General features: G+C 41.7%; 1 protein-coding gene across 6 annotated transcripts; it reads left to right on the top strand.

The window, feature by feature from the left end:
* Positions 1–1,795: 1,795 nt before the first annotated feature.
* Positions 1,796–20,602, top strand: sec16a (SEC16 homolog A, endoplasmic reticulum export factor). Of its 6 annotated transcripts, XM_035991395.1 has the most exons (32): positions 1,796–1,900; positions 3,670–5,954; positions 6,561–7,085; positions 7,248–7,399; positions 7,661–7,749; positions 7,937–8,036; positions 8,235–8,433; positions 9,945–10,113; positions 10,293–10,435; positions 10,851–10,912; positions 11,468–11,606; positions 11,701–11,943; positions 12,055–12,152; positions 12,267–12,348; positions 12,489–12,606; positions 12,722–12,833; positions 12,928–13,033; positions 13,272–13,412; positions 13,520–13,633; positions 13,920–14,115; positions 14,238–14,701; positions 14,869–14,916; positions 15,288–15,452; positions 15,541–15,630; positions 15,769–15,825; positions 16,385–16,505; positions 16,713–16,850; positions 17,023–17,105; positions 17,534–17,605; positions 18,010–18,069; positions 18,916–18,984; positions 19,109–20,602. In XM_035991395.1, the coding sequence occupies exons 2-32, from the start codon at positions 3,744–3,746 to the stop codon at positions 19,181–19,183; spliced, it is 6,441 nt and encodes a 2,146-aa protein (XP_035847288.1). In that variant the 5' UTR covers positions 1,796–1,900; positions 3,670–3,743; the 3' UTR covers positions 19,184–20,602. The 6 variants fall into 6 exon arrangements, with proteins under 6 accessions (XP_035847288.1, XP_031173377.2, XP_035847286.1 ...); XM_031317517.2 differs by having other exon boundaries at positions 3,670–7,085; XM_035991393.1 differs by having other exon boundaries at positions 3,670–7,085; positions 18,010–18,048.
* The last annotated feature ends 240 nt before the right edge of the window (positions 20,603–20,842 follow it).

Genomic DNA, 20,842 nt, shown 5'->3' on the forward strand with positions numbered 1-20,842 from the left:
TTTTTAGGTGTTAACGTGAGGGTCTGTTCCAACCTGCCCCTTTGCCCGTAGTCTCCAGACACAGTCTAGTGGGAGGGTAGGTTTCGGTTGACAAGTCTGAGCGAAAGCAGAAGAAAATTAGGTGTGTGAACAAAACATAAATCTGCGTGTATCGTTGGTGTTTAAACTCTGCACTACGAGTGTGTGGTTTCTTGCATTTGTGCTATTTGACCAGAACTTTTCCAGGTGGACTTTTCCATTTCGTTTAAAACAGGGGGTGCATTTTATGAATTTTCAAATGTAGACTGCTGTATGGCTCATGATGAGGGACTGGTGGTTGCATGGAAATTTAGATAATGTTTAACTGGTACTAAGGTGGAACGTAGAATGGATGTATTATCACTGAATATTTAAAATGGTCTTTGAGTATAGTTGCTGGACACATGCTTCAAGAATGATTAATCTTTACATTAATATACATAGAATGACATATTATAATATATCAGTATCAAACACAGATCCCAAACATCTGTATTTGTAACTATGTCTTTTTTATATTTAGTCATACATTCAAGAAAAAAAAAAGCATGTCTTGCTGATATATTGCTATAAATCAGTCTGTTGCTTTAATCTTTATCAGCTAACCTAAGCCAAAGAAATGTGTACTTTAAACCTGCCAAAACATGACATTGATGGAAAGGGGCCCAGGTAGTATTTTAATACGCTGCTTAGTAAGATAGTGTAGCCCAGCCTACATAGCACCAGAGTGCCCCTTAGTGGACAAATGCCATATCCACATTGCCTGCACTCTTTAAATGTCCCTGGTTCTTATCTTTGATTTTTGGCTCTTATCTTTGGGAATAAAGTAATATACTATAATCTGGTGTTGCACCTACACATACATCTTGACTTTTTAATGTTCAATGATGTGATTGGCATACTGTTCTCATATATAATTCAGAATTTTGTTTTGTTGTATTCTGTAATCTCATATTAAATATATATATCACATATTAACTCATTTAATACATTTTGTCGTTATTTGTTGTTATTGTATTCATATTACTTTATGTTTGTACACATTATGCTTGAATATATTATTATGCATATACAGTATATATTTCAAATATACTGTATCTATTACAGTATATCTATTATCTATCACTTTGATCTGGAATATAGGGAAACCACTCCATTGGTTTTTGCAAGTATGTTTCATGTATTCACATGATGTAGGGTAATGTACATTATAGCATTTTAACTTGATTTATTTGTTATATACCTGTGTTTTGAGCAATTGCAACACTTAAATTTAGCCCCCATTAGCGTTATTGCGATCAGCAAAGTCTTATAATGATATTAAAGCTGCCTTAACATTTCACTGTGGACAACCCTTCAGGTGTAAAAAATATTCTGGCATGCACCACACATACATGACCACTTCTTGAGAACAGCTAGGTTAAAAGATATGGCTTGACATTTTTAAACATTTCCCTTTACTGCTCTGTAGCTCTCAGTACCCTATACACCACTTACAAAAGATCATTCATGCTGTCTTAACTAACTGCCTATATATATTGAAGGTCTGAGTGTAAACACCTGCTGTAAATATAATTAGTAATCCCCTTTACTCAAGGGTTTATTATAATTCCAGTTTTCCAGACTAACTGGGACACATTCACTTAATTTTGGTAGAATGCTAACAGATTAACAAATGTACTGGAATGACATTAACATAAAACACCAATCACTTTTTGGATGCACATAAACTGATTCAGATAAACACACAGAATTTACCTTTAATAAGCCCCGCGGTGACGCAATCGTTGTTTGGCCCGTGACGCTGCTTGTACACGTAGCCTAGTAGGATGTGTTCATTGAAGATGGTGGCGGTGTGTCAGACTCACTGTCCTGCACATTTGTAAGAATTTATTTATTTGTGTACACATTTCCGACATCGGGTAAGAGTAAATATATACGATCATTAGCAATATTTTACTCTGAACGTTTTAATGTGGTGTATATAACAGGCATAAAACTGTTAGCCCTGTAGTTAGCATAGGCTAGTTAGCAAGCAATGCTAACTAAGCACCGACGCTAATGCTAGCTGACCAGGCAGTGAACCTGTTAAATTATGCTCGACGAGTGGCCAGCGACCTTTAATTGCTCGGCGTGTCCCCTGTCATTGTTAAATATGTATAAAAAGATTAGGTCATTCGTTTACGGACAGTCTTTAGACGACAGGCGACTTTAGGTATCAGTGTTTTGCTGGGTATGGCGTTTAGGACATGTAGAGCAATGTAACGTTACCGTTAGCTGTTGAGCCAAGCACTCTGGACCTTTCCTTTTGAAGCTTAATGTGTAACGTTAATTTAATCTCGTGTCAGAACAAAAAGTGTTAACTACCAGTTAAAGTTCAACAAGTGTGGATAATGATCAGAAGTCGATAGTGTATATCTAGGCTAACTTTGTTTTGTTTCGTTTTGGCTGTCGGTGAGTTGGCTCGTCGACGGCGCTAACGTAACGAATTTATTACCCGGGGCGCTTAAAAGATCCGGATTCCGGGGTCACGTTTGTACAGCCCACCTGACCAAGACCACTTTCCTACTAACACTTTTTGTTATTGATCTTCCTATTCCGAATGCTCAATGTCAGCCCGTGCTGGCTCCCCTGAACCTCCCACTGACAGATGCACAGAGTACGGTATGTAGGCTATCTGGTAGATTTAACATCATGGCATAGTCGGCGGTTTTACGATCGTATGTTTTCTATTTAATAAGTTTATTTGATATAGCACCTTTTGAAAGAACAAAGTCACAAAGTGCTTCACACGAGTACAATTGTTACAAATAAGACCAAAACCCGTAAAAAGATACAAGCAACAAAGCAGTGAAATAAAACTTAAAAACACACAAAGACCACAGAACGTTTGAATATAGGAAGGACCTTCCACAGTGGGAGCCTCCACTTTAAAGGCATGGTCACCTTTTGTAACCATTTGTGGCATCTTTATTAAAATGTATCGCCAACAAAAGCAATACAACTGCACAGGTCAGAAGCAGGACTTATTTGACACTTGTTCGTTGGAGTTCCTGTTTAGAAAGCTTACTTTTCACAGATTAGTGAGTTCATCCTTTCCAAACCTCATTAACTAACACTTATTGCAATGGCACTATGTTATTTGTCAGTAGCTAGGTTCTAAAAGCTCTGATAAAAGCTGTCTGTGTTCCAAAAGCAGGTGCTTTTTAAATCAAATGCTATTGAAAAACGACCTTTGTAGCTTCACTTGTTTCAGTGATATTACCTTAAGAACATGGCTTTGTATTTTTCCCCTAAAACAATTCTGATTTATTTTCCTATTTTTCTCTCTTAGGTGATGGGATTTTCCAAATAAATGTTTGCATCCGTTTATGTGATCCTGTTTCTTCTGATTGTTTGAGTAAGATAAGCACCAAGCTCTAAAAGTAAAACCATTATATTTAGATTGCGTGATGTCAAGTTGGCATTCACTGCACTTAATAACGTACTGTGATATTTGTCATAACATCTTAGCGCTGATGTACAAAGTGCCACGTAGTACCCTTTGTTTAAATAAGATCATAGACCATTACACAAATAAAGGTGTGGTATCGCCATCAGAGAGGCAGGTGTAGCTTTTTGTTAACCACTCCTTTCCTTTTCGTTACCCAGCTTTGCCTGACTTCAGTCTCTTCAGTGACATCTACTAAAGTGACCTGGTCTTCGGACCTGTTAGCTCTGCAACCATGCAGCCCCCTCCTCGGACTGGACCTCCAGGTGCCTCTGGCCCACCTCCTTCTGGGCCCAATATGTTCCGCAGGACCAGGCCTCACAAGCATACAGCAGCAGCTACTGCCACAATGCCACCTGCTACTCAACCCATGATGGACCCTTTTGCTTTTGTTAGAGCTCCTCCCCCTGTGGCTGCAGGTGGTCTCCCAACAATACCCAACAGCAACCCTCCACCAATGCAAGCCCCACCAAACACCATGTATTCTCAAGCTGGCTCAGGGCTGCCTCCACAACCACAGACACTGGAAGATGTCCCAGCTGCTCCCCCTGGTCTCCCACCATCCTCTCTACCAGGGGTGACACTGTTCAACCCTCACAGTACAGCATCCCCTGGTGTTTACCCGGCACCTGGTCCCGCAGGATATGCATCCTCACATAGTGAACAGGGCTATTTTAATTCAACAGAACAGACTCCATCCATGGCCACAGAATCACCACCTGTGGCCTCAGCCCCAGCACCAGGTCAGGCACTATTTCAAGGACAGCCTGTGTCCTTCCAGCCTGTGCCTCCCACCACCTCCTATTCTCAGTGGGCCCCTGATAACGGAAGTCGCCCTCCATCGGTTCAGAACTATTTCCAGCCTACTAGTGACCCGCTCCCACAGCCTTTTAATTTACCTCCGCAGCCCCAGATGTACCCCTCCCATACCCCGTCACCCCATCACAACACCCCCACCCCTCCAACACAACCTGGACATCCCCAGATTCAAGCTCCTCTTCCTCCCCAGAACCCTGCAAATGTCCCCAGTTCTCAATGGGCTGACCCAAACGCACCCCAGCAGCATAATTCCCACTTCCAACCTCAGAGCTACTTCAGTCAGAGCTCTGCCCCCCAGGACGCATGGTTCAACATACCTCCACAAGACTCAGGCTACCACCAAATGGGGACTGGCCTGGCCCATCCTCAGCCCCGGCCTGACTCTGCTGGATCTCAACACGTGTCCAACACTGGGCCTGGGCCTAATTCTGCCCCTGCCCCAGTCTCAGTACCATACTCTCAGGAGTCTGGTACACTCTCAATGTTCTTCAAAGACAACGATGTGGAAAATGAAGAAACACTGGCTGGAGAGAGAAATAAAGCAGTGAATGGTATTCCTGGGTCCTTTCAGCATCACAGCAACCCGCAAGCCCACAGTGGCAATGCAGATGGTCCTTTGGATTACCAAGGACCTTCTCTGCAAGATCATTCACACCTACCATACATGAATGATGACAACCATGCACCGCAGGAAAGTATCCAGAAGCCCCCTGATTCCCAGTATGACCATGTGGAGAATTTAGAGTGTGTCCCGAACCAGGAAGTATTACCCAGTGAAATCCATGGCAGCCCTGCTGCTACTGCAGCCCATGGAGTAGACCAGTTTGAAACGGGGCCTAACCTGGAGACTCCAGATTCTATTCCAAGACCAATTAGATCAGCCAGTGTGTCCTCCAACTATAGTAATATGAGCCATGGAAGTGGAAGTGGCCCTCGTCGGCATCAGGGAGTAGTAGGTACCTTTATTCAGCAGGAAAGTCCACGTCTCACTGATGATGCTAACCTGTCTGCTGCCACTGGAGGCTACTTTGAGCAGATTGACACTTCTCCAGCTGGAGATATGGGTGCGCAGCAGAGCTCCCTGGAGCAGATGTGGCCTCCAACACCTAGCCCTCCCAAACCAACTGGTATCTTCCAGGCCAGTGCTAACAGCTCTTTTGAGCCTGTGCGCTCACATGGGGTTGGGGTGCGTCCTGCTGAAGTTGATAAGGCTAAAATGGTAGCAGAAGGGGGTGCAGATTCTACACCTGGCAACCTGGAGCAGCCACCAGATAATATGGAAAATATTTTTGGCCCAGGACATCCCCCGCCTGCCGGGGCTGGAGGTGGTGTTCCTCATCTGCCACACCCAGTTGTTCACACTCACTCTCGACCTTCATCCCGTGCTTTCGGGGCCAGTCGGCCCTGTGAGAGCCCTGCCACTACTCTGTGGGCTCAGCATGATCCTACGAGCTTGGGCGCTAACATCCTCCTAGCCCCTGCTGCCCCGACAGTTCTTGCTCCTTTACGAGAGCCCAGTGCTGATGTCATCCAACCTCCAGAGGATGGCCCACTGGACCTGCAGCCATCCCAGAGAATCCAGCCAACTTCACAGCAACACTCAGAGAACCTAGAGAACCCACCAAAGGTGAGTGAGGCAGAGCAAATTGACCCTCAAGGCAACCTGGGCTATGCATCTCTCCTTGTGTCCGACTCGCTCCACCAGCCTGTTTTAATTGCCCCGCCAGTATCCAATTACAGTGTGATTCCCCACAGTGCCCCTGCTCAACCACCCAGTCAAAGTAGCCTTAGGGAAACTACCCCCCCTGTAAGACTACTTGCACAGGGACATGGTGCCAGTACCTCCCAACCACCTTCAGTAACCTCTAATCAGAATCCAGTGTTTGCTCCTGGACCTATAAGCTTCAATCCTTCAGCCTCTAACCAGGGCCCGCTCAATCTGACCCGAGACAACACAGAAGCGGCAACGTCAGACATCACAGCTCCGCCGCAGTCTCAGACAGTCCGCCCTCCTCTTTCAAGGGGCCAATCACTGGGTGGAGACAGCCACTCTGCTCTCCAAGTTAATTCACAAGCTTCTCTCGTGACTGCTCCTCTCTCTAATCATAATCAGCCATCCAATTATGAACTGCTTGATTATTCTATGCACCAATCACAAGCTCAAATCCAAGCATCTGGCCATCCTTCCTCTCTACATGAGTCTCCACAGCCTAGTAATGGATTTTACCTACAGGTCACCAAAGACGCTCAGCAGGGGGTAGGAGCAAGAGGGAATGTCCCTGTCCAGACCCTGGTCTCTACATCTACCCCACAGGTACCACCAGCACCCTCCCAAGCAGCTACAAACATCCAGCCGCCACAAGCTGAACCTCCTAAGACATCAGATTCTCAGAATGCACTGCCGAGACAAAATTATGCTTCTCTTGTTCCGGTGAGTGGACCACAACCCTCCCGTGACCAGTATCCACCTCCAGCACAGGGGCCTGCTGCAGGGAGTGCTCCTCCTCCTGCTGCATACCCTCCAGGGCCTCAAGGACCAGTACCTCCAGGAGCTTCCCAGCCAGCTCCTGCAGAGCCACCTCGACCACCCTCTTCAGCAGGCAGCCAGCAAGGCTATGGGCCCCCTCCTCCGGTGCCAGGACAGATGTATGGTAGCTATTATAGTAATTATGGAGAATACCCGGATGGCAGAGCACCTTATCCTCCTAGCCAGTACCCACCTCCACCTGGGGACCCTAGAGCACAGCAATATTATCAAGTATGTTAGATATCCTTTTTTATATGCTAGCTTATTAGATGTGTTTATCTACTTGTTTTGTAAATATGCACATTGCAAAATGCACAAGATCAAGCATGAGCAACTGCTGCCATGAAATGTAAAAATTTGAACGGAAAATCCCCTATTGCTGTTATCTTTTAGGATGGTCCATACAGGGGCAGAGCAGATCCTTGGTATGGCAGATATGAAGGACAGACCCCAGCGTATCGAGATCCAAACTACCAGTACAGAGAGCCTCAGCCAGAACGACCCAGCTCCAGGGCTAGTCAGTACTCTGACAGGCCCTCATCCAGGTCTGTGAAACTGTTTCTCAGTCATACACCATCATTTATATGCCCTGTACTTTATGCCCAGTCAAGACTTTTTTTATTTAGTCGTTAATGTGATTAAGTGTACTACTTAATTAAGAGAATATTGAGAACTAAGTAAGAAATCCCACATGATGAGTTTGGTTTTGTTTGGTGTAAAATGTGTGTAAAATCAACTTAAGTATGTTTTGGATGGTTCTTACACTTGACCTATAAATCTGACCTTGTTCTTGCTTTCTCCCATAGGCAAGGCTATCCTGATGATTACCACAGAGCAAACCAAAGTGCCTATAATGAATATTATGCAGATTACACCAAGCACTATTATTATCCAGGTATGTGCCACAGAGTTAAAAGCTGTGATTACTTAACTAGTATGAATATGACTTATTTTCCCCCTTCTTGTTCACTGAATTTGTTGTAAATAATTAGTTCACAAAACACATTATTCCTTCTCTATATATAAATGTTTTCTTTTGGAATCAATCTCACCCTCCTCCTCTCCATATTTTCTGTGGGAAGGATATAACTATGGACAGTATGACCCTCGGTACGGAGGATACTACGATCAGTCCTACTGGGCTAATTATGACTACTATAATCCACAGGCGTATCCTGCCAGGTATGCAGAAAAAAAATTTGTGTACATGTGAATAAAAATCTAAATTACATAAATGCACGTTTGGTAAAAGTTGGAACTGTTTATCTGTGCCGTTACGGTGTATAGTGTCTGATGGGAAAGGGATTTCAAATAGAAGTTAAAGTAAAGTCAAATCTGTCAGATGATAGATAAACAAAATACTGTACACTCTATACACAGGAAAGAGGGCTATGATGATCAGTGGCGGTACTATCCTGGTTATGATGCCAGTTTTGATGATGATTTCCGTCGACGTGGAGAGACGTACGGTGATGACTTTGACCGACGCAGTGTCCACAGTGAGCAGTCGGCGCATAGTGTGCACAGCTCTCAGAGCCACAACAGCAGGCGAAGCAGCTTCAGCTCACGGTCACAACAGGTAAATGTGCAGATTTATTTTGTATGCATTGGTGTTTTTACCTGTTACTGTAATATAATACAGGGGCTCAAAGGCTGAGCTACTTGTGGCTCCGTCTGTGAGCTGTACTTGTGTTTCAAAACTAATCTGGAAAGAAAAGTGGGAATGTGTTTAACATTGCACTCATAACAAGCTCTTTATTATTTTTCATTTCCACTGGCCACAAGAAGAACTCGGACATGTCTTCTCCTACAGTACTGTATGCTTATTCTCTTTCTTGCATAAAGTTGAAGAGTGAGAAGATCACATTGCTAAATACAAAGCTACAGCCAGCAGCTGGTTAGCTTCACTTAGCATAAAGAGCTACATATATTCATATTTATAGACATCAGAGTGATATCGATCTTGTCATCAATCTCTTGTCAAGAAAGTGAATAAGTGTATTTTCCAAAATGTGGAACTATTGCGTTAAGGGATGTTGTGTTTTTACCAGGGCTGGGACGATATGCTTTCAATGATTCGATTCTTTCACGATACATGGGTGCCGACTCGATTTTTATTGCGATTCTAGAAGTATTGTGATTTGATAGTATTGAGTATTGCGATTTTTTTTTTTCTTTTTTACAAAAAACAAAAGTTGAATAATACACTTCTAGAGACAATATATCATGAGACATTTCTAAAAACTGTTTTCTAAAAAGAATACACATCACATGTCAGTCGGTCTGACATTTATTTCATTTGTAAAGAAGTACATAACATGTATTTTATGCATTTTCTGCTTTCGTTCAAAAAACGGATATGATGTAGTCGCCGTCAGTGGTACCGTATAAACAGAAAATATTAAGTAAATCATTGGTAAAAAAAAAAAAATCAATTCTAGGGAAAATAATATATTTTATAAATCGTGTCCAAAACAAATCCAGATACATACAATTTTTTTTTCCACTCTTAGTTTTTACTATTTCTTCTAAAGGATGCAGCCAACATGAAGCTAGTGGCTGCTTTCCCATGTCATCCCCTGTAGCATCTTCTCTTTACGATTAGCATGCTTTTAAGCAGTCTCATGATCATTCCTGGTTCTCAGCTGCTTCCTTTAACGGCTCCTTGACAATTTTGGGATGGTTATAATAGAGCTCACTACAGTGAGGTTCAAGAAGTGAAAATCCCATTCATATTCGTGATTTCAATATTGACCAAAATAATTGTGATTATGATTTTTTTTCCATAATCAAGCAGCCCTACACTTCCCACAATCATAAACGTAACATGGACGTCTCTGATTGGTGGAGCGCGTTCTCCGCATCATCCCAGTATTAGTAGCATATACTTAAGATATAGATACTGAACAGGCAGCTCATTCTGAAACCAAGTATCATAATTACCAAATGTTCCAATCTCTTGAAACTAGTTTTTAAGCTTATTTGTTGTTGGTCTTGAAAATGTGTGCAGCTTACAGTATGTGGTTGCTTTTATGTTTTATTTGTCTTCCTATTTGATTAATTACCTCTGTTTGTCTTTACACCCTACAGAGCCAGGTATACAGAAGCCAGCCTGACTTAGTATCAGCAGTCTATGACACCACATCATCCACTTTGGCTGTGGACTACACGAACCAGACTGATGCGACCCAGAACTACAGCCAGTACCTCTATCCGTCTGAGTACAACGCAGACAGCACCTGGATCACCCCTGATCAACGTTAGTACACAATCTTTATACTCAGAAAGTTGGCATTTAGTGAATGGTAATGCTTTAAAAACACCAACATAATTGACCAGTGTTCAGTCAAATACTAATTAAACCACTAGGTTTGCGACATTATACTGGTTCACTCTTTTGTCCACCTGTTCTTAGTCTGACTGATGTTTTCCCTCTAGCGCCTCCTCGTCCCGCAACTCCAGAGAAGTTCACCGTACCCCACCGTTGTGCACGCTTTGGACCTTGTGGTCATCTGATCCAAGTTCTTCCCAATCTCCCCTCAGCTGGACAGCCTGCTCTCGTTGATATCCACAACATGGAGGTACATTTTTAACACATTTTATTTCAGCACTTTACTGTGAAAGGTTTTGGGCTGAATATCAGTTCTCTTAAATTGTATCCACGGTTCCTTCACTTGCTTCCCTTCCTCGCGTCTTAGTCCGTCCCACTGAGGAAGCACAGGAGAGACCCTCTCACATAAACACTAATGTTTTTTTTAAAGGGAGCACGGTACTAAAATCCCTGTAACCCACAAACTTAAAACTAAATAAAATATAGCACCCTAACTGCTTATTCAGGCTATTTAGGTATGTTGCTTAGCCTTACAGGAAAAAAGTCTGAATATGGTAGCTTTGCTTGTGCATTTTGTTCTTTTTGTGCTAGAGAACATGCTTATGACAGTCACACAATGTTAAGGTCCTATAAAGGAATATTTTGAACCATATCTGTATTTGCAGACCATGCTGCAGGATACCCCAGAACAGGCAGAACTACGAGCTTTCCCTGGACCTCTTGTTAGGTAAGTGCGAGTGACCTTAAAAGCCAAGGCTGGCAAAGTTCTGTTTTTATTATTGTCAATATATCCCATGAAAAGACCAAAACCAACCACCATGCATTAGTCTGTCTCTCAATACTTTCTGACTTCCTGCGCCTGTCTGTGTCTTTCCTTATGAAGTCCATTGGTTCCTAGTGAAAGTGTAACTCTTAAAAATCAAATCAAGAGTTTATATTTTCTTTTTAATGTTTTTAAGTATTATCAAAGTGGAGTAGATAGTGTATTTGTTGGGGCTTTGGCTACACAGACAACACTTGCAAAGCTTGTTGGTTTTCGTCTTTTAATGGTTTTTTTAATAAAGAAAAAAAAATCACCACATGTATCCTTAAGACTTTCCCAGCACTCTGCAAAATTTGCTCCAAACTACCTATTTACACCAACCTTTTGATGTCCATATCGTGTATCAATGCATGCAAAACCAAAACTGTTATTTTGTGTCTTGATATGTATGTATAAAAGGTAGCACTGGTTTGACTTGTCACTGCTAACCTGTCTCACATCTTGCGTCCTGTGCATCAGAGAGGAGACCCACAAGGTGGACGTGATAAAGTTCTCTCAGAACAAAGCGCTAGAGTGTTCCCGCGACAACAACCTCTTGGACAAGGACTCTGCCCGCCTGCTCTGGGAATTCATTATGCTGCTCTGTAGACAGAATGGGGTAAGACTGTGCGAACATAACTGAATCTGTCAAAGTCTAAATGTGACTATTTTCCTCATGCAACTTTTTCACTGTGACGCTCTTGTTTTTTAAGACTGTGGTCGGCACAGACATCGCTGACCTCTTGATGAAGGAGCATCGCTCTGTCTGGCTACCGGGCAAAAGTCCTAATGAAGCCAACTTAATTGATTTTAACAATGAACCTCTGGCACGAGCTGAGGAAGAGCCAGGAGCTGGACCACTGTCCCTCCTATCTGACACCTTCATGACTGTCCCAGAGAACCTTGGCAAGGAAACAGAACGCTTCAGGGAGCTGCTACTGTTTGGCCGCAAGAAGGTAAAGAAATACCCTCTTTTTAATTACATTATAGTCTAACTATATAGTCTAGTCTAGTTTAACTTGTATCTTGTTAAATCTGAAATGAGTTCTACTTTGTCTGTGAAATAGGATGCGCTAGAAGCAGCTATGAAGGGAGGTCTCTGGGGCCACGCCCTGCTGTTGGCCAGTAAGATGGACAACAGGACACATGCACGTGTCATGACAAGGTAAAGCACCAGTGACAAGAAATGTTGTGTCTCCTAAAAATGGCTGCACCTATATTCTTTGATTTGTTTTAAAAGATTAAAAAAATATTTAATTTGTCTGTCTCTGTTGTTTAGGTTTGCCAACAGTTTGCCTATCAATGACCCTCTCCAGACAGTGTACCAGCTGATGTCGGGGAGGATGCCTGCATCAGCCACTGTAAGTATTTCTTTGGCCCTCTCTTTAACCCTCAACTATTTTTCATTATTATTCTGAATTGCATAGGCTCTGTCTTTAGGTGTGCAATCATGTGTGTCTTTATTGCCACTTCAGTTGAGTATTTTTTTATATTCATACAGTGCTGCGGAGAGGAGAAGTGGGGTGACTGGCGCCCTCACCTGGCCATGGTGCTGTCTAACCTCACACACACTCTGGACCTGGATACTCGCACAATCACCACCATGGGTGACACTCTCGGTAGGATTGCATCAAAAAACGCAGTCTTTCACTGCACTGAACTAATAAGGTTTTCATTCCTCACAACAAACACATTGCCTCACATTCTGTCTGCACTCATTTTGTGTTGTGGCAGCTTCCAAGGGGCTGATTGATGCTGCACATTTCTGCTACTTGATGGCCCAAGTTGGTCTGGGAGTGTACACAAAGAAGAGTACCAAGATGGTTCTGATTGGCTCCAACCATAGGTTAGAGATAGAGGCAGGCACAGCACTGTAAGAGACCTTCTTAGACCACATTTCAGTTATATGCCATAACCTCATCTTTGTCTCTTCACTTCAGTTTGCCATTTTACCAATGTGCGACAAATGAAGCTATCCAGAGGACTGAGGCCTATGAGTATGCTCAATCTCTGGGCTCCCAGCCATGCTCACTACCCAATTTCCAGGTAGATGTTTTGGTATTTACAGATAAATGAATAAACCAATAAACTCACAGTTTGTCACTTTATAGAGGTGCCTTAAAAACATAATAATTGATTATACTGTAATAATATTAAATAGGTCCGTGTAAATTCCTAAAGAGTTTGAGTGTTTGCATTTCCCTCCCTTTATGGCATAGAGAGATTTTGAGATTATACCACTGAGGAATAACACTGTTCTCTGCTCTTTGTTGTCTCTTATTAGGTGTTCAAGTTGATCTATGCATGCCGTTTGGCTGAAGTAGGCCTCAGTGCTCAGGCCTTCCACTACTGTGAAGTCATTTCTAAGAATGTCCTCATGCAGCCATCCTATTACTCTCCTATTTTCATAAGCCAAATTATACAGGTATGCACCTACTCTCCTACTTGTCTTTCCCTCTGTGCCTCCTCTGTTCATATACGTACCAGTTTTAGCATGATAAACAAATGTAATTTTATGCTGTTTGTTGACAGATGTCGGAAAAGCTGAGATTCTTTGATCCACAACTGAAGGAGAAGCCAGAGCAGGAGTTGTTTAATGAGCCTGAATGGCTGACCCACCTCAGACAGCTGGATGGACAGATAAGGGTGAGGAAACATGTTCGTAGTTATGTGTGCTTATTTGTATTTACACCAGGGATTTACAAAATGAAACATTTTGTTTTTAGTAGTGGCATTTCTAATGTTCTACTTGATTGTAGCCATAGTTGAAAACCAAGAATTCATCTGTTTTCAAAAAGGGTTGTATTTTCAAAATTCAGACATTTTTATTGATGTAGAGGTTTTTTGAATTGTTACTTACATTTATTGTCTTTGAATTATTATCTGTAATTTGTTCCCACGTAACACGTTTGATGGTTGTCTTTTCTTTTAGACGGGGGTGATTACATACAATGAAGACAGAGCAACTCCTTCACAGTTCGACTGCAGCAGCCCCAGCTCTGACTTGGAGAGATCACCTGAACCTTACAGCATGCCTGTGGAGTTGGATGGCCCCACCCCTGACAACCCACTAATGAGCTCATTACTGCCCGGGCCTCCGCCACAGGGAGTACAGCTGATGCCTCCAGGTGTGTGTGTTTGTGTGTAAATGTATTTGTGTTGCGTTTCTTGTCGTCTCCTTTTTAACCTATCTATACTATGAGCCAGATTCAAAAATTCATCAGATCTCTTCTCTTCTACTTTCCCTCAGCTCCCACCTCTATCCTCCAAGATGGGATGGCCCCTTCTCAGCCTTTAAGCTCCAATGATGTGCCCCAGTTCTACCCAGTACCCCCCAGTGGACCACCAGGCCAGATGCCCATCTCAGGCTACCCTCCTCAGAATCCTGGCTTCGCCCCTCCTCCCTTCCAACATCAACTTGAGCAGACAGAGATGTACCCAGGAGCCCATCAGCAGCCGTGTCCCCCACCTTCTCAAGTGGGTCAAATGTCACCACAAATGCCGCCCCCTCAGGGGCCACATTCACCTGCACAGTTGAACTACCAACCACCCCAGATGCCCCAGCACATGCCCCCTTCTCCCGGGCACATGCCATATGTAGAGCGCATGTCCCACGCCCCACCAGAGATGCACCCTGCTCAACCAATATCATCCTCCCCATCCAGGAGCTCCTTCACACCACAGATGGACTTGTATGACCAAATGGCTAACATGGTCAGTATCTGGCTGTCTGAATATCTAAAAAAAAAAAAAATCTTTAGTTAAGCCATCTTTTTTTCAGCAACCCATCTCATGCATCTCAATTCTCTCTCCATAGAAATGTTGTGTTGTGTAAATGAGGAAAACAAATAGTAACTACATTGTCTTTTCTGGCACTGCAGGGTCCTGGAAGGAGAACAAGGACTGCTTCGCAATCTTCAATGAATATGGTGCGTTTGTGTGTCACGTCTAAACTGCTACTGATACTCTGTGCCTGAAGGTTCTTCTGTTTAATCTGTCCATGGCTTGTTGGTATTGGCACTTGTTTTCAGAACTGATATGGAGCAGGTTGTTTTTGCTTAGAAAAAAGTAACTTATCGTACATGTATTTTAACTTGGCTTTAGTTTCCAGAAATTTAATTGAATCTTGACAATGTGATTTTTAAAAGACCGATCCTATCGATTTATCATTGCACTCCTTTAACATTGTCGGACTCAGAATGGACAGTAAAAACGAAAGGCACCCCAAAAACAAGCTCTTTCTACGTGAGGCTCAAAAGGAAGGTGTATATTATTTTGACCAGTGTTTTCTGGTCTACAGGCTTCAGGACGTCGCTCTCGCACCACCTCTGAATCCTCCACTCACTCTGGCGGAAGAGAGAGGAGCAACTCGGCTGTCAAGCATGCCTCTCCACCTCCACCTTCAATTCCTGAACAGCCCTGCATAGAAGAGGCCAAGAAAGTCAAGAAAGACTCCCCGAAAAAGGTTAATTTTCACACAACCACGCAGATCTTCAGTGAGTACTCCTACAGCATTCATTAGTGATCAGTGCTATTTCCTTTCTTTCACACAGGGTGGTGGTGGTGGTGGAGTTGGTGGCTGGATAACGCGGATCTGGAAGGGGAAGAATGAGGCTCACTTGCCAGATGACAAAAACAAATCTGTAAGTTGTAGCTGTTATATGCGCGGGTCTTATTTTAGCATTCCTCTGTATTCAGTTTCACATTGTTGAACGGGTTTTGTTTATGTACTTCTACATATGACCAGTAGTAATAAGTGATGCTATGTTGTTTAATTTCAGATTGTGTGGGATGAAAAGAAGCAGAGATGGGTCGACTTGAACGAGCCTGAAGAGGAGGTCTGTAATGTTGTAAAAAAGAAATATATTTAAGAAATAAATAATTTTTTAGATAGATACTTTATTCATCCCGAAGGAAATTTTAGGCATCCAGTAGCTTAGACAACCATAACACAACAAACACATACACATATATGTGCAGTAGATTATTATTAAATATTAACTATGACTATGAAGTATTAACATAATAACATTAACATATTAACTGACAGATTGAATAAGAACAATATATAACAGGGAATAAGTTATAAGATGTAGATGTTATGACCACAGTCCAGATTGTGTAGGAGGGCTAATATAGCCTATAAGACAGTTGTACAGCTGAAAAGTCCACCCCCCCCCTTGTGTGGTATTGAAGAGCTGGATGGCCCTGGGAACAAAGGACCTCCTCAACCTGTCTGTTGAGCGTGACAGTGACAGAAGTCTACCACTGAACATGCTCCTCTGTTTGATGAACGTGCTGTGTAGTGGGTGGCGGTCATTGTCCAATGCAAAGCAGACTGGCTTTGTTAAAAGCTTTATAGATCAACCAGTTCTGATTTTATGGTTTTCTTTTTAGAGTAAGCCCCTTCCACCACCTCCTCCTGGCTTCCCCAAGATGCCTCAGATGCCTGGCCCTGGAGGGCCTGCCGCACACCTGGGTAGTGGTCCTCCTGTCAACATGTTCTCCAGGAGGGCAGGTGAGATTGAGGGTTATTGGCTGTGGCTTTTGGCTTCACAAACACCATGCTTGACCTTGCATAATACATTTGACAGTTGAATTATTAGTTGTTGAGAAATTCATCAAGGAGTTACTACATTTTATAATTGTCTAACAAATACGTCAGTCAGCTTTCGCACCTGTTTGCTCTGTTTCTTGCCACTCAGATGTGTTTCTTTCTTCTCAGGCACGAAGGGCAGATATGTGGATGTTCTGAACCCCAGTAGAATTGCTAAACCAAGCGGGTCAGCCCCTGCTCCTGCAGACATCTTCGCTCCTTTGGCACCAATGCCCATGACCGGTAACCTATTTGTGCCTAGTTCAGGTGCGTGTCATGTGTCAAAATGAATTCAAAAAGTTGTAAAACAACTTGTCTTCGTCTAGATGTGTAACAGTACATTTACTCCACTGATGGTTTTTGTTTGATTTTGGAAGAAGCCACTGTACAATTTAAGGATTAAATTAATGAAATATTTTTTTCTGTATCCCTGGTTTAGCTCCTGACGATCAACAACCTTTAGAGGCCAGCGAAGGAGGAAATCAGGAGCAGAATTCACCAAATACCAGCGCTGCTCCACAGGTATCTATTTCTCTTTACTAGTGAACCATTTAAGTTTATAAAAGTTTAAAAAAATGTTTTCACATTGTTGGTCTAATGCTGAAAATACATTGTAGATTTAAACCTGTATCAGCATTTCACCTAATTTTCATCATACCTCTCAAATAGTAATTACCTTTGTAATTATATCACCTAATAATTACTATTGTTGTAATGTGAAATCTGAGAATAAGTTCAACACTACCATATCATGTATGCTGTGGAATGAATTGGAGAGCTTTAGAGGCATATTTCTATAAGTAGCTTTCTTCTTCAAATAAAGCGAGAGAGAGCCTTTATAACATGTCAAGATGGCAGATTAGAGTTTATTTAGCCAGTCAACATGAAATACAAAGCTGAAGCTTTACTCAACCACACTCCTTCTATTGCACTTGAATGTATCTGTTTAGATGTTCAACCCAACGTTGTTACCACCTGCCCCAGAAGGTGCTCCCGTGCCCGATGGCTCACACTCCGGGGAAGTAAGACAAATTTTCTTCTGTCAACTGTTACTGCCTAGCTACCATAGTATCATTATGCCACCACTGAATCATGAACAGCCAGTGCGTGCAGTGTGCTTATTTGTATAAATCTAAATGAATGTAAGAGGGTGAATGGGAATGCGAGCATGTCAACTTAAAATCTTTCCCCATAATCATGCTAAATGCACAGCCTTGGTGAATTGTAAAATCTGTGTTCCATTTGCTGTATTAATCTAATTCTCTCCATGTCTGTTTTTTTTCAACAATCATAATTTTATAACGATGATTTTATTTATTTCCATTCTGACCTGGTGGTTAGTTGAAACAAAGCAATGCATGTGAGATGAATAATATGGGTTTGTGTTTCTGTTGTCTACTGTTTATTTCCCTTCTGCTGTCTTTAGCTCTCGCGTTCTAGCTCAATGAGTTCTTTATCACGCGAAGTGAGTCAGCATTTAAACCAGGTACCTTTTTGCTGGGCCTCAAATGGTCCACTCTCACCCCTGCCTGCCCACCCACCTAGATCAGCACATCACCAGTAGCATGCTTCACCATTTGCACCTAAAGCTTCACCGCCCATCTAACCCAGACACCTGCCTGCTCACCTGCCTGCTGTCTCCAGCACTTCTAACTTTACTCTGTATTTGTTATGAACAACCAAACCCAGCAAATGATCAACAAATTAAAACTAATCAGAGTTGCAGTGACCACAAGGAAGTTCCTTATTTTTAGCCATGTAGTGGATGGTAATGTCAGCTTGACGCTCCAGTACTTTAGAAAGTATCTCAACAACTATTGGAAGAATTACCGTGAAATTATGTAGACATTCATGATCGTCAGAAGATTAATCCTGACTGACCTTTTCTGAAGGGCCACCATTTATTGACATTTTTGGTTTTGAATGAAATGTTTTGACATATATTAGATGGATTGGCTTGAAATTGACATTCATGTAACTACATGTAACCTTGAGCCATAGATCAGGCTGAAGTATGCTGGAGACTGTTGCAGGACAACTCCCTTGCAGGACAACTCCCTTGCTTGTTGTCATGAGAACACACAGCTTCAATAACCTCATCATAAAGCTTGCATGGTTACTAAATCAAGTGGAAAAAGTGGTTTGTAATGCTGCCTCGCTGTGGATCCCAGTCCTCTTTGCCATTACTTTTCCACTTTTCCTTAGCTTCTGTTGTATAATGTTGCCAACCATTTGTGTGGCAATGTAAGTGCTTCTTCCTCTCCACCTCTGCCCATAGAAGTGATGGGATAGTAACAATGCACACACTGTAGTAACACTCTGTTCTTTGCAGAGTCTACCTGCCCAGGCAACTGCACCCGCTGGAGGCGTCACCTTTTATAACCCTGCACAGTTTGCACAGGTGAGGATTTAGCAAAAAAAAAAATGTTGATAGTTTTGCAGTTGTAAAATGGGGTTCTCTCAATTACCTTCCTTTTACCTTCATAATGCTCTTCCCTTGCTGTTGTTTTTACCCCTTTTCTCAGACGAGTGCACCATCGGGAGGTGGACACCGCCCTGGACGTTTGGGCGGTCAGCGCCAGTACCCAGTGTTGAAATAAACATCATCTTGCAGAGAGATTGTGTAAACAGACTTGTTGGATAGAGTGATATCCTACCTGGACATGGACATACTGCTCTATGCTTAAAGGACCCTTTTTGCCCGCACCTAAGAAGGGCATAATCACAGTCTCCATCATGTCGATCTTTGTCTCACAGCTTAACCACTCTTTCATCTTTTTTTTCGGTTCAGCAGTTGTCACTGGTGTATTTTTTTTTTTTAACAGGCACGGTGTTTTCTTGAAGGGCTTTTTCCTGCATCTTAACAGAAAACAGACAGTTGTGTAATGTGTTTTAAAACACACTTAAAAGGTTTATCCATGGATGCATTCATAGACAAAACTGTATGTTCATGTACAATAAATATGTTGCTGTCCAGCTTCCCCTTAAATCTAACATTAACAGAATGATCATCCCAGATCCTGTTTTAGGTTTACCTTTGTGTCTAAAGTCCAAATGTTTGATTGATTGATTGATTGATTGATTGATTGTATGTGTGATGGATAGAAAGAAAGTGGCACCTTTTTTAATTTCCTCTTATGGACTTTTGCTTTTCAGCTCTTCCATGTTCGTCTGTCAACTGGAGCTGGCATGTTGTGTGAGAATGAATTGTGTCAGTAGTGCACTGTCTGCTATGTTGTTGGCTTTTTCTCAGTCGTCCTCCGGTTAAGGAAAGATGTTGGATGACACAGAAAAGAGACTCATACTGGCTTCACAACCTGAGAGTTGGGAGAAAGTCTGCAGTGTTAGGATGTTGCTCGTTTCAGATATTTATTTAAATGTCCTCCTGTCCATCAACAACTCCTGACTTTAAAAGATTTGTCAGGGTCTTTTGTCCAAGTTAGGCTTCAGTTTCTCTTCTGAGAAATTTGACAATATCACTGAAACGAGGGGTGGTCTTCAGAACAACAGGAATTGGGATTAAAACGTCAAATGTTAAATGTCGCTAAAAATAAATCTATCCAAATATTTGTATATCAGATTGATTGTATTTATGAGATGTAGGCATAAAGGTGTGCGTGTGTGTGAAGAGCAACTCATTTTTTCTGATTAGCTTTGAATAAATGCATTTATGATTCACTAGAGATGACGTGGATTCATATTGTAATTGTTTGTATTGGCCGCTTCTGCAGACAAATAAATCTTTATCTAAATTGTGAAATGAGAATGAGTACTCTAAATACTTGTCATTTTAATTCACTGATGTGATTTTTAATGCAATCATTTGTGGCCCAACTGTTTCCGATTAAATGATTTTGTAGGCATCCGGTTATGATTTTAAAAGGTCCCCTTTTGTTTCAGAGGAATTGTTTTCCCCAATGTTTTAGAATTCCTCATGTAAAATTCTTGACATAAAAGTTGAACACAAGATGTGAAAACGAAATGGTAATAAAGTTATTTTTGCGCTCTGTAGCACTTTGGAAGATGTCTATTGGTTTTTTTTTCATTACATTGTTTTCAAATCATTAAATTATATATATATATATATATATATATATATATATATATATATATATATAATTATATATATATATATATAATTATATATATATATATATAATTATATATATATATATATATATATATATATATATATATATATATAATTATATATATATATAATTATAATTATATATATATAATTATATATATATATATAT

The sequence above is a fragment of the Sander lucioperca genome, chromosome 14 (assembly GCF_008315115.2).
Source record: "Sander lucioperca isolate FBNREF2018 chromosome 14, SLUC_FBN_1.2, whole genome shotgun sequence".
NCBI classification, from domain to species: Eukaryota; Metazoa; Chordata; class Actinopteri; order Perciformes; family Percidae; genus Sander; species Sander lucioperca.

Excerpts from the sequence above, each read along its gene's own strand:
- sec16a (XM_031317517.2), top strand. The coding sequence starts at position 3,744 with ATGCAGCCCCCTCCTCGGACTGGACCTCCAGGTGCCTCTGGCCCACCT. Across the intron at positions 15,631-15,768 it reads CAGATGACAAAAACAAATCT|ATTGTGTGGGATGAAAAGAA; the intron begins GTAAGTTGTAGC and ends GTTTAATTTCAG. Across the intron at positions 18,985-19,108 it reads ACCCTGCACAGTTTGCACAG|ACGAGTGCACCATCGGGAGG; the intron begins GTGAGGATTTAG and ends CCCTTTTCTCAG.